The sequence below is a fragment of the Anastrepha obliqua genome, chromosome 1 (genome assembly GCF_027943255.1).
Source record: "Anastrepha obliqua isolate idAnaObli1 chromosome 1, idAnaObli1_1.0, whole genome shotgun sequence".
NCBI lineage: Eukaryota > Metazoa > Arthropoda > Insecta > Diptera > Tephritidae > Anastrepha > Anastrepha obliqua.
The window spans coordinates 153,935,743-153,950,488 of record NC_072892.1 but is presented as its reverse complement, the minus strand read 5'-3'; the positions used below and the strand labels follow the sequence as shown (position 1 = coordinate 153,950,488).

The window sequence follows — 14,746 nt, the reverse complement described above, 5'->3', positions numbered from 1 at the left end:
AATATGAGCAAGGTAACGGCAATGAGCAAGGTAACATTAATATGAGCAAGGTAACTACATATGAACAGTAATGAGCAAGGTAACACTAATATGAGCAAGGTAACGGCAATGAGCAAGGTAACTACATATGAACAGTAATGAGCAAGGTAACGACACATTTTTTCGTGCGTGCAGCCTGTTAAATCGAATTATAAGACGTTATCACGTCAAAATGGCTAAAAAACATCGCTGCGAACTTCATAACGCCCACGCAATGGCTCTCAAACTTACCAGTCGCGAATCCGAAGGATTATTCTCTTTGGTCCATTTTGGAGAGCGAAGTCCAACCTAAAAGATTATTAGTCTCGAGGCGCTGAAGAAAGCCATTGTCCGCGAGTGGGCCAAAATACCAATAAGTCACATTCGGGCAGCTTGCGATTCGTTTCTGGGCCGTCTCAAGTCCATAATCCAGGCAAAAGATGGTCATATCGAGCAAAAGTGAACTGATTCTTAATTTTTTATTATTTTCAAACATTTTTTACTTTGAGTTGAATAAAAGTAATTTTCCAACCTAAATTTAATAGGTTACACATCGAGTGAAGGACCTGTATGTGTGAAATGTTTCAATCGGTCTTAGTCATGCTATTCAAGCTACATAATTATTGGCTCTTTATGCCTTCTAAGTAATGAAATTTTCTAATTCCTATTTTTTATTATACCATCTATTCGAAGGTTAGGTTAGGTTGTAGCGGCTGTTCACTCTAAGACACACTCAGGCTTATATCCCATTCTGATACTGCGTGGGAAATTTGTCATCCCATAAAACAAATGTGAACTTTTCAAAATTTTTAGAAAATCTGAGCGCTTCCAACTCAATAAAAAATTGTCTAACTGAAGTGGAGAACGTCTGAAGAAAAGGGCGGAATAGTGGCACGGAAAGTGCCGGAACCTCTCTTCCCCGTCTTCGTTTAGACAACTTCTGCAGACAGAAGTCATGTGTCTGCACGCTCACCCGCTCTGAGCGGGTCTGTCTATGAGGCATTGCCCCGTTATTAACAGAAACCAGTGTGCAACGGCTATGCATACTTTTGTTTAACAGAAATGCTGTGTGTTGAAAGTCGGCCAGAATTGTCGAGCGATTCGGTAAGTGGGTCCATCCCGCCGCATCTCATATGCTTCTCCATTCCAAAAGAAAAATAAAAAAAAATTTAAATTTTTATAAAAAAGAACTTATTTTTAATTTCGATATAAAGGTTCTTCAATGAAAAAAGGGTAAATTATCGTTAAAACAATTATTCAACAAAATGTTTGATGGTATTTAGTTTCAAACTAAGCGCCAGACAATAGAAAGCTCTTTTCTTTGTTTGACTTTCTGTCTCAAAAAACTTAATTTTGCATTCATACGAAAATATTGCTTTCATCCAGTCTTCTATGTTCTAAGCATTGGGCAGTTTCGTCTTTAAAATACCGCATTTTAACTATCACCAGTGGTTTTTTGGTTAGCTGATGGGCAGTAAGTTCAGCTTGTTGAGCAGCCGTCACGCAAGTTTCCTGAAATTCACTCCAGGTGCTTCAGCTATTTTGAACCAGTTCTGAATGGGTCTCGTGTTTAATGCGGTGTTCATCCTTAAGAATGGTCTTTCTCGGTCGCCCGGAATCAGGTTATGCCCGGTCTACGCGTAATATTTTATTTTATTTTCCAACTTCAGCGGACGCGATGAAAGACAATGGGGGTAAAATACTCAAATTCGATGATTATAGTTTTGAAGTAATGAAGGAATTTAAGTACCTAGAAGTAACCTCTAATCAGCAACAAAAACAATCAACAAATTTTCTGCAGAAATTGCTTACAGGACACTTATGGCTCACTGCTGCTATTTCTCTTTGTGCAATCACCTGAAGAGCCACTTTCTAGACAGGAGAACGAGAATTTTACTGTACCACTCAATTATTATCCTTACCTTGCTATACGGTACTGAAACCGGATACGGATAAACAGATGCTGCTGGTTTTTCAGATGAGAGTTCTGGGAAAAATCTTTGATGCGATTTGTGATTAAGACGAATGGCGGAAGCATGAACTCGAAAAACTGTACGAGCTCCTGTGTGTAATAACCACAATTATGATCAACTGATTGAATTGGCTAGGTCACATATTACGGGCTATTACCGATTACCAACAAATACTCTATGAAAACTGTTACAGACAGAGAAGAAGCGGCCGTCTGCCGCTCAGATGAATTGACGGTGTAGATGAAGACGCATGGAAGACGCCGGCATGACACCGAGATAATTGGCGGCAAATGCTGCAGCTGTCGAAGACCCGAGCAGGGTTGTCCAGCCAGCAATGACGATGATGATTTTTTCACTAATACGTATACTTAATTTTTTAGGTCGCAAAGAAAAAATTCTTCAGCATTTTTTTATTTTTCACACTTCTGAGTTCTGAGCTGAAGAAAGTACCTTCTGCTCAAATATGAACGAGACGTTATCAATAAAACGGTCCGCGGATGACATATGGCAAAAATAAATTTTTTGTTTTTTGGTAGGACTGTTATAAGCTTACATGACAAATTTCAGCGTGATATGTCACATAGTTTGTTTTCTGTGCTACTGTAAACAAGTCAAGCTCGAGTGTGTTCTTCGAATTTAACGATGGAAATTCAAGTTGAACAAAGAATTTGTTTGAAATTTTGTTATTTCAACAAAATTTCAGCTTTAGACGCCTTAAAAATGTTGCAGACAACATATGGGGACTCTGCTCTATCGCGTGCACGTGTTTTCCAGTGGTACAAATCGTTCAAAGAGGGCCGTACATCGGTTGAAAATTTGCCTCATGAACGTCGTCCAGCAAATGTCATCCGCGAAACATTTTATTGATAACGTCTCGTTCATATTTGAGCAGAAGATACATCTCATAACAAATATTTACTTGTTATAATACAATTTGATTTACTAATTTTATGTTGACTTAAAGTCACTACAACTAATTGTCATGTTTTTCCCCCTATATACTCCCTGCATACATCAGATTGTAGGTACTTTTTCCAATAGGGGTTTTTTGGCAGATCATGCGTGACAAGTCTGGCGCCAATGTAAGAGTGGGCAATTTGATCCCGTTTCGGACCAGTGCATTGGTCACCAAGATGGTGTGATATAGCACCTTTGGACTTCTATTTGTAGAGGTATGTAAAGTCTAAATGTTTTGTGGATAAACCAGCTTCTCTTGAGGCATTGGGAGCCAACATTATTAAAGTTAGTCATGAGATCCGACCGAAGTCCTCCAGTGAGTCATTCAAAATTGGTGTTCACGGTTCACAAGCGCTCATTCATGTGATAAATTAAAAAAAAAAGTGCGTGTAGCGTAGTACACATAACAGAAGTGAAACTTTCAAGGCAGACAAAGAAATAGGGAGAGACTCGAGAGAGAATGGGAGAGAGAGAGAGAGAAAGAATATATATCTAAATAAATTCACAACATTTGCAGAGAATACGCATAGACAAAATTTACAAAAAGCGGAGAAGGGTCGATCGATGTAGGTAAGCGCCGGACACAAACCGTGGCAACAACGCTCACTACTCCGAGCGTTTATCACTCGCACAAACGCAGCGATTCCAGGACCGCAGCAACGGCACAAATTACCAAACAGTAGGCACCAAGGAAATATAACGTCAAAAAGTAGGCATCAGAAATATATAATATTTCCTACAAACTTGCACTAACAAACAAGCGCTAAAAAGTAGGTAGTGTTATTTTACTGGAAGTTAATATAGCAACCACAAGGAAAAACTCAGGAAAAATAGAGTTTTTCCTTGTGGTTGCTAGTGAAATAACACTGCCTGCACTGCTTAAAGTGTATCTAAGATATCCTCTTCCTCTACGTTATATCTTTTTTCTCTCTCGCGGAACGAAAATGCTCAAAACGTTGCATGGCCTTGAAATTTTACTTTCCATTCTCGCTCGTCCATGGACGCCTAAGAAGTTTCACTTAAAAAAATAAAAATACGATACATGAATTTTTTTTTAATGCGCAGTGACACCTATTTTTGGATAAATGCGATATTTTAAGTTATAGCGCTCAATGTATATGCGCTAGTTTGATTCCAAAAATTAACCACCAGCGAAATTAAAATTTTACTAAAAATGAGCGCGAATATATTTACAGAGACTGATTTTAGCCTTCCTTTCTTCTTTTACTTACTTTTACTTTTTTTAACGATCTTTAGTAAGTATGTAGGTTAGGTTAGGTTAGGATTTCGTGGTAGTCGGTTTAAAATAGCCAAGTCACTTAGACTAAGTACCATATGTAAGTTATGAAATTTAAATTTCAAAATCGCTATTCTGCAAAACGGCAAATCCGATTTAAGTACTTTTCGTTGAATAGCACAACATTTTGGTCGGTTTGACGATTCACCCATTTGATATGCACGTGAATGACAAGTTTAAGCAGTGGTGCTGTGCGTACCCGCGTAAATGTTGAGTAACAGCGATGTGTTTACGCGTTTCCGCTACGCATCAATGTGGTACACACATACATACATACGCTCATACGCACATACAATATGATGTACGCATGCGCACCCGTCCGTCAGTTGCTTGTCTGAAACTTTCACTGACAATGAAAAACTATAAAATTCGGGAAGTCATTTGCAACGGTGGCATTGTTAATTGCCAATACTGATAGGGGTCCTTATTGTAGTTGTTGTGATTATTGTTAATGCTTCTTCTTCTACCTCTTCAGTCACTGAGCGCATTTTTTATCTTGATCTGTTTCGCTGTGGTTGCTGCTGTTGCAGCTATGCCGCTTGTATTGCAGGTTATCCATTCAAGCCTTACATTTTCGTAATTGTTTTCTTCCTCTTCGCTGATTTTTGTCTTTAGGCATTGTTTTACTTTTTTTTATTAAATTCTTCTCCTTCTGTGACTCTACAGTCGTTTAGTTGGCTTGGGTAGAGGCCAATAATATACGCCAGTTTTAACGCTCCTTTCAGAAGATGCGCCAAAATTTTGTTTTAAAATAAAACAAGTAAAAATTAGGATTCTTTTAGATTTCACTATTTTTATTCGAAGCACGGCTCTTAACGAAAAACGACATCATTTTAATGTCCGCCATGAGCACGATTCAATTATTAAAGGTTTGCTCGTTAGTGATATCTGATTTTTCACACTCCCTTACAAAAGGTTGCCTTAAGGAGGTGAAGAAAGTGGAAAATATCAAATCCTTAATGGTAAAAATGGTAGCGAAAAAGTATTTGTTTTTTACTTAAATAGCAACAAACTGCAACCAGTTTAAAAAATAAATTTTAATTAATATTTGAAAGTAAATAAAATATTTTATGGCAAATGTAACTTTTCAACAACAATTTATCAATTTCCAGTTCGACCGGATTAAATGTTCCGATTAATGCCTTCCTCCGGATTTTTGAATTTGTTCGTACATGGAAGTCGGTATTGATTTCAAATTCTCACACCTATTATTTTATTATATGGTATTATTCAAAAGTAAAAACAAAAACAAAAAAAAAAAAATAGGGTTCAAACGAAATCGATGCATGGTTTGGATGACGGCAATTATTTCAATTGGCTGTTTAGTGCTTGCGCCAGCAGCATAGCAGCATCAAGTCGCAGTTTCATCAATTTACTTCGATCTTTACTTTATGTAATGCAGCAACAACAAGTTATATAATTTGAATATGCGGGTATATAATAGGCATAATATATAATACAATACCCATTAATTTCCAGGTATTTCAAGCACTCCAAAATTGAAATTACTGCCAAAAGCAGCAAAGCCTACAGCGAAGTTGTCATTCATCGCTCAATGTTGGTCGGCCGCTTTTCATGCCATGTAATGGCATTTGTAATGCGCCAAAAATGTGATTTCGTGCATTTTGAAAAACTAAATGAATTAATCGACTGCTTTTTAGCACATTTTTGCTGTTTAAAAACATTTTGCTATTTAAATTTAAGCTGCCGGTTTCGCGTTACCGGAAGTACCTGGATCACACCTTGTAAAAGAGGTGTCGCTGCTGATATTATTTTTGTGGTCGATCTAGTAATATACTGATGATTTGAAGGTGTATATGTGAGGTCTCGATCGCAGTAGCTGACATTCGTTTGAAGCGTAAAGATCCTTTTTATACGACGCCAAAAATGTCTACTTTCATTCTGAAAAAAAAAAAAACAGCATTTGCGCGAAGTCATGTTTCGTTATTAGTTTTTAAAGGAAATGCAGCTGAGAAGTATCGTAAATTGATCAATATTTACGGTAGTAACGCTCCATCAAACGCAACGTGTAAAAATTAGTTTCGATGCTTCCTAAGTGGCAATTTCGACATGAGTAATAAAGATCACGGAGGGGAGGGGCACCGAAAAAGGTCGAAGATACTACAGCAAATTTTTGGATAAAGACGCATGTCGAACCCGTGATGATATGTCCAAAGAGTTGGATGTTGACAGATCAACCGTCGGTAAACGTTTGCACACGATGGGAATTGTCCAGAAAGCAGGTACTTGGGTGCCACATCAATTGACGGAAAGGGATAACGAGAGAAGTTTGGTGACGTGTGAAATGCTTCTAGAACGGCTAAAAATAAAAGGTTTTCTGTATCGAATCGTCACTGGCGATGAAAAATGGATCTATTATGATAACGTAAGCGTCGAAAATGTTGGAGCCTGCCAGGTCTACAAGGTCCAGCGACAGCGAAAGAAAATATTCATGCTTTAAAGGTTATGCTATGCATCTGGTGGGATCAGAAGGGTGTCATCTATAATAAACTCCTTGAACCATCTGAAACCATCACTGGCGATCGTTGGCGACTGCTGCTAATGCGTTTGAATCGAGCTCTCAAAGAAAAGCGGCCGGAGTGGGACGGTAGACATGGCAAACTGATTTTGCTGCATGACAACGCCAGGCCACACGCTGCTAAATCGGTCCAGGCATATATATAGCGACTGAATTGGGAAATCTTGCCCCACCCACCGTATTCACCAGACACTGCACCTTCGGATTACCATCTATTCCGATCAATGCAGTCAACCCTTATTGGAGATCGGTTCATTTCTTACGAGAGCATCGCGAACTGGCTCAATGCATGGATGAAGTCAAAAGACCTCGAGTTTCTCCTCAGAGGAATCCATATAATGCCTGAAAGATGGAGTAAAGTTGTAGCTTCCAATGTCACATACTTCACATAATATCCTGCATTATTTAATTGTTTAAATATTTCGTAACTTTGGCTAAGAAAGGATGGAAACTTATTCCCATACCCAATATTTTGTAAATCATTTATTGAGAGAGAATTGTAATGCTTTTTTGATAGTAAAAAACTGTTCCGGTATATCAAAAATGTAGGAATGAGAATTCATATTTTGGCATAAGGTTCCGAATAAAGAGGAGGCTTAGGTACTTCGAGACTCTATAGGGAATATTATAAATATCAGTATAAAAATATCATAGAAAATATCTTTACATACAAAATAAAACTGCTTTTAATGACTTATTTATGTAAATTTAAAACCTAATTCAATTATTTCTTGACGTTACTTTCCACTTTGAATCCAATTACTTGCATCGCACATTACTTTCCTATACATTTTATATGCAAAAGTATTTTCGAATATATTTCCTCAAATAATAAAGTATAGCAAATGCGAAGGAGTCCTTTTGGCTCATCAATTTTACGCAATAAATACAAAATCATAACACAAAATCGGCCCAAATTTATTCTTTATCTGCAAACTTTATTACAAGAAAAACAACAGAAGTTGCAAAATAAATATTGAGCTTTTTTCTATTTAAAAAACAAGCGGGTTTATTGCTACACCCCTTACATATTCATATTTATTTAATAAAAGTACCCACATATTGCAGTAAGTCTATGTAAATGCGTGTGCTTGTGTAATCGTTGGGAAATCGCCTCAGCGTGGTAAAGACTCTCACAAAAATGGTTTGCCATCCAAAGCGGCGTCATAAGGGCGCGCATGAGGACGCGTGTTTCGATAAGTCCCGCCAACACCAATACTATCCGCCGCCACCGCTGCTGCTACCATATGTGCCATTTCCTTCCCACCGTTAACTGGTATATATTTGTGTGGCTTGTTCGCATGTTTTATAGCCAATAGTTTGTTGCTGCCACTCCCCGATAAATCATCCCAACTTCCGACGACGCCAACCCCTACATTCCCCCGTTGATAGGGTTTCGTTAAAGGTATTGGTAAATGTACAATTTCCAAATGTGTGCGCTCTTTGGCGCCACCATCGTAGCCGCCACCATCACTGGATCCCGTGAGTAGCCATTTTAGTAGTACCAGTCCGGCAGTTGCCAAAGCAATTTTACTTATCACAAATGAGGATGTTGAGAGCGCTGTCAAGGTTTTCAAAATGAGCGGCAAAAGGATGAACTTCACTATTAAAACACCAATCAGCACCGGTTGCAAATACTTGAGCATTTTTCGGCGCTTGTATCTACCGCGACCTGAATGAACTAGGAGAAGAATAAAAAAAGCAATTTAATTATTCAGATCATTGGTTGATATACACACACATGCATGCACATATCACATACATATATTTACATCTGTAAATATTGACTTCCTTAAGTTATTACTGCGCGTTGTATGAATATGTAAGTTCATTTAAAACCACGACGTGTGGCAAATGAGAATTAAAATTAAAATTGCTTTTCACACAGGGTTTTCTGTGCAGGAGAGCGGATATGACAGAAGGCTGATAAATTTGTGAGGAGTAATTAAAAGCGAAATAGTTGAAGGATAATTGTGTGCACGCAGTCGGAAAGCTAAGGTATTTTGACAGGATTTTTCCACAGAAAATAAATGAGAAATGCATTTATTGCGATTTCGTTTCGCTGAAAAATTAATTAAATCATTGCATTAAAAGTGTAGGTTAACGTGAAGAATTAAAAGTGAAGTGGGGTGAGGTGATGTTGAATTTTGCTTGAGCATAAACATTTAAAAGAATAATAAATTTTAAGTAGCTCAAAATTCGCGGTGATTTTGATAATTTTCCCTAGCCGTGGTGCGCATTTTCGGCATATAACCAATGCATGCATTTTTTTGTACTAAAATGTAATGGGCTATAAAACTACGTATTAAATTTTTGTTTTTAGTTCCGTAGATGCACTACAAATAGCACTTACGCGCCGTTTTGATCCCATAATGTGGGCCAATACCTGAGAGAAAATTTTGGGAAAAGAAAACGATCTACAGCCATCCAGTGTTGCTGATGTATTGTAGTGGCGAAGAGAAAAGGGATCTAGGCTGGAGAATTTCTTCAAGCTATTCCCAAAGGGCACGCCAAATAATTTCAAGAGCCTAGCCGCCAGAGCCGGACATTTGCAGAGAAAGTGTTCAACAGTCTCTTTCTCTGCAGGATCCCCGCAGCTTCTGCAATAGGGGTTGTACGTAATTCCAAGCTTCTCCGCATGAGTTCCGCCATTGCTCTATCGCCAATGCTCTGGTCTATCCTGGCTGACGATTTGGTACAAAAACTTAACAAAAAGGGTATAAAACATTTCTGTAATAATTAAAGGCAACCACGAAAGGACCATAAAGGACTTATTGTAGGATGCCTTAAATATAACCTGGGAGTGGTGTAGAAAAGAGGGATTATCAATCAACCCTTCCAAAACCACTATTATCCCATTTACCAAGAAAAGGGTTCTAAATAGACCCACCGTGGGAATAAATGGAATAGAGGTACCTCTAGAGGAAGAGATTAAATATCTTAAATAACAACTCACTTGGGATGACCACCTCAACTCAGTAATATAAAAAAGGGAACCAAAAACCTTTGGACAACAAAACTACTCTTGGATAAATCCAGGGGTCAGGACCCTAAAATGACCTTTTGGATCTACACCCAAATGGTAAGACCTATTGAACTATATGGGGCTTTGGTATGGTGAGTTAAAACAAGTCAAACTACTGCTATATCAAAACTGTGTAAACTACAAAGGCTGGCGTGCCTAAACATAACAGGGGCCATGAAAACTACTCCAACTGCTGGCATGGAAGCGCTTTTAAATTTACCACCGCTATTTTTAGCAATACAAGTGATAGTTACTATGCAAGCACTCTCTTCTCATGGGAAAGAAAAACTTAAATCAAGATCTCTTACTGAAAACCTCAATATCTTGAACAGGGTTCAACGTGCAGTATTCATAACCCAGGCGAATTACACAATTTTATAAAGAGATACAAGGTTATCTTCCCGTCTAGGGAAGAGTGGAACACTAACGCAGCATGGATAAATGATGGCCCACAAAAATGGTACAAAGACGGTTCCAAAACGCTCCAAGGAGTAGAAGCAGGAAAAGTGGGGCCTAAAACACACAAATCTCGAACACTAAGTACTGATACTACAATTTTCCACGCCATAATGGAAGCAGTGGAAATCATATCCAAAAAAGTGTTCGCGAAAGTAAAAATCAAAATACTTTCGGACAGCCAATCAGTTCTCAAAGCCTTGAATAGCTTCACATTCAAGTCAAAGCGGAAGGAACGAGAAGGCAGACTTGTATGCCAAAAAATGGGCAGAAGTGCAATTTATTGGACCAACCCCATTTTTCGGCTTTAACAAAAATAATATAAAACAGGAAATAAAAAAATGGATCCAAACAAAAATCAGGGAACACTGGAACGGTACAAACGGCCTTAACCACTCGAAAAAGTTTTTGAACTTCAAAGACAAGAAAACAAAATCTGCGCTAACCCTACATAAAAAGGCCTTAGATTACTCTGTGGAGCACTTACAGATCACTTTGCCTGTAATAAACACTGTAACACAATAGGGTTCTCTAGTACAAGATCATGCAGGTTTTGCTGTGATGAAGAGGAGTCTATTGAGCACTTAATCACCAACTGTGAGGCATTAGGCCACAGGAGACACAGAATCCTGGGCTCGTGCCTACCAGAGGAGGAAGACCTACAATTGCTGCCTACTAAGGAGCTGGTTCGACTTCTCGGTATACTAAATACTGGTCGCAGTGCATAAAGGCCTTAGCCTAACACGTACAACCATTACCATTACTTTGCATAACCTCAAATACAACAAAAAGTACTTTTCGGCCCTTTTTTAAAGCGATTCTCTTAACATAGAAGGAAGGATTTTGAAGACTCCGTTTTTTTCAATACAGTCTATTGTTCATAACGCACGCAGTGAGTGTTTTTTTTTTTCAAATAAAAGTGTTATATCATTTATAAAAAAAATGAATTTTTCGTACTTTAAACTTATGTGAATTTAATGGGACTTCCTTAAAACGAAAAGGACCGAAATACACTTTTTTGCTATTTTTGAGGTTATGTAACTAGATAAGGTAAAGGTCGTATTGAGTGCTTCAGTATTATCTGGTATTTTTTTTAACTATAATTACACCTCTATGATTTTAATTTGTATTCAGTAAATTCAAAGGCTTTTGAAAATTTATAAAAGGGCTCTAAATGTTGGGGATAGTTGAGAAGCAGTACCATTAACCTTGCATAACCTCGAAAGAAGCAAAAAAAGAGATTCGCTCATACAAAGTTGAATTTTTTTTTTTTCTAATTATACAAATTTGATTTTTATTTAACTTACCATTTTAGTAGCTTTTAATTAGGAAAAAGAAACAAACTCCCAACTCAAAAATTTTCGCATTTTGGGTATGAAAAAGCACTAAATTTATTGCAAAAAGCAAAGGGTTAACAAAATTGCACAACTTGGCTATTTTGACGGCATGCAATCTCCGATGGGCGCAATCTTGTGTCTATCATTCTTGCTGCTATGCCGATATACGAGTACCCATGAGAGTTTCCTCTTCACGGGCGTCATCACAGAAAAAAGGGTATTCTAAAGATTCTGTTTAAAAAGTTGAACATTTTTTGAAATTTATAAAATTGATTTGTATTTTGTACAAAGTTTGGAGCTTTGATTTATGAAGTTTTTTTTATACACCGAGCTACATTTCAATAAAAGAGCAGCAAAAGAATTCAGCAAGAAAAATAAAGGGACTTCCAGGCCATTATGGGACCACAAATGTAAATATCATAAACTAAAAAACATGAAAAAAGTCATCTCGCCTAAGTTCTATTTATAACAGGAAATCTTCGGATTTTTTGAACCACTCTGTACTAGTCATGCAACATTACACAAGCCACCATAAATCACCCCTTTTGTATCTTATTTTATTCAACAAAACTTTTAGTACAAACTCACCTTCATTAAACGCCTTTGTCAAACTCTCCAAAGTCGCCAAACCGTCATTATGAATCCCATTTAGCTTTTGTATTCCCGAACCAATTTGATGAACTGCCACCTTTGCCTTTGGTAGTGAATCGTTTTCCGAATTTTTCATCCTCACCACCGTCTGAGTTGGAACTGTTGGCATGACTGCAATCACAGTAGATTTGCTCAATTGTACCGCAGATGGCAGGGGAGTTGCATAGGCAGAGGACCGCAGCAAACTATAACCGCAGGATAAACTATAAACGAACAAAAACAAACTGAACATTTTTTTGCAAGTATTTTTTCGTATGAAAAGCGCACGAAAAGTTTTAAACTGAATTTAATTTTATAACTGAAAAAAAGCAAAGTGAAAAAAAATTGTAGGTATATACAAAAATATAACCACAATTTGCAAACCGTTGCGCACGTCGGCGCAATTCTAACTGAAAATGGAAATGCATTGGCCGTAGGTGTTGCGCCTGCAGTGCAAGGCAACTGATGCACGAGGCAGAAATTGCAATCGCACTTGAACTTACGGTGCTCACACATGGCGGGGGGGAGTGAGTGCTGCACTTTAAAACGCTTCGTTGCGCGCTGACTAAATACCGTAAAACTTTGTTCATTCAGTTTTCAGGTTGATTGTCAGAATGTGGCAGCTGGTTATTGGCTGGTAGTTGCAGGCTACTGACTGCGTTTGAGTGGCAGTTGCTGGTGTTGGGCGCGTGTTGCTGCCACATTATGAATTGAATGTTCAGTGTAGCAACTTACATTACTTACCTATGCATATGCAGAGTCCTCCAGTACTGTGCTATATTTTCAACAAAAACAATTTTCCACAGGCATTCAAATAGAATTTGTAATTTCTGTTATTTAGGTTGTGGTTTGGTCTACGCTGCACTGATTTTCTTCAATTACTAAACTTGGAGAAAAAACTTTAAATGAAAAGTGAAGCAATTGCGCTACAATTGAGTTATTGCCGTCAGTATTTTGCCAACCCAGATAGTCTGAAAACGACAGACACAAAACGCCCGCTTACAAATAGGCATTTGGCAGATGGCTGATGCCTCCACGCGTCATGGAAGCCGAAGTGAAATTGAATTTCTTCCTTTGGCACGTGATCATATCTGTTCATTCACCAACACACCATTCACCAGAAATGGCATCAATGTCACTCACTCGCCCAATCAACAAATTCGTCAGCTAGTCAATTTCAAAAGTTTCTTTAATGAAAATTGACTTCGTAAAGCGATTAGTGTCAGCAGCTAAACATTTGTCTCGGCATGGAAAGTTATTAAGTGGTTTATACTTTTATGTGTGCGCGTCTATTTATTGTCATTCCAGCTGTTGTTGTTGTTAATGTTGTTAAATTAAAATTTGAAATGATGGATGTGGCGAATTTCCCTGTATTTCTATACAAAATTTGTGGTCTAAAAAGTGAATAAATAGGTGAACGAAAGTGGCACATTTTATGGATTGAGTCGGTGCTGTTACACCCGTATTGTGTGTGTGCGTATTTATGTTTTCATATACATATTAGCATCACTTAGTGGACGATATTGGACTTATTAGGCGATATGAAATTATAGTATGATTGGATCTTTCCCGCGATTCTGCCTGCCAAGTATTTTTCAACCCCATTTTTTATCTAACAAAATATTTCATACACTCCCAAAGAATGTTGACGTAGACGTCAGCAATAATTAGAAGCTTAAGAGCTAACCAGTCCCTTTTTGGCAGTTCCGCGTGAAAAGGGAGATGGTGTGTAGCTCTTTGGGACGTACATAGGTTGGTTCACATTCAAGTCTCAAGTTTTCGAAATTTTATTAAAAAATATTCCCGTAACTCGAAAGAATCTCCCAAACGTCCATGGTATACCAACGACTTACGAAAGTTTAAAAAATCAGTGCCCAATTTTTCTTCCAATAATTACATACTCAGCGATAAAGAGAGCATTAAATCTAGTCGTAAAAAAGTCGACTTTTTGAGACTACATTAAATCGAAGAAACCGTGTAGTGATGTTCTATCTGCTATATGTTTGATAGTAAATCTGCCAACACGCCATTCAAAGTAGTCAATCTGAAGTTGCCAATCAAAGAATTTTTCCAATCTAATTTAGTTCAGAATGATAGTGATTTAGATTATTGCCACCTTTTAGATTAGTCTCTAAATCAATCTTCAACTCTGCATTTTGGGCACCTAAGCCTTTCAGAGTGACAGCTGCGAATGTCACAGAGAATGTGAAGATCCCGATACCAAAATTGTTCACGACGGGACTGCCCTACCGCTACCCGACCATCACGAGGTGAGAAAAGCGATAACGCGGCTAAAGAATAATAAATACGCGGGCGTCGACGGACTGCCGGCTGAGCTTCAACCATGGCGGCGCGGAGCTGGTAAGGTGCATGCATCTGCTTCTAAGCGAAATGTGGTCGGATCAAAGCTTGCCTGCCGATTGGAATTTTAGTGTGCTCTGTCCAATACATAAGAAGGGTGATTCTGCAATCTGCTCGCATTATCGCGGTATCAGTCTTCTAAATATCACCTAT

At 38.1% G+C, this 14,746-nt stretch overlaps 1 protein-coding gene across 1 annotated transcript; it reads right to left on the bottom strand.

The window, feature by feature from the left end:
- Positions 1-7,843: 7,843 nt before the first annotated feature.
- Positions 7,844-12,329, bottom strand: LOC129237905 (uncharacterized). Its single transcript, XM_054872887.1, has 2 exons — positions 12,191-12,329; positions 7,844-8,465 (listed from the first exon to the last, which is right to left on the bottom strand). Exons 1-2 carry the CDS (start codon positions 12,327-12,329, stop codon positions 7,918-7,920), a joined length of 687 nt encoding a protein of 228 aa, XP_054728862.1. The 3' UTR covers positions 7,844-7,917.
- Positions 12,330-14,746: the final 2,417 nt, after the last annotated feature.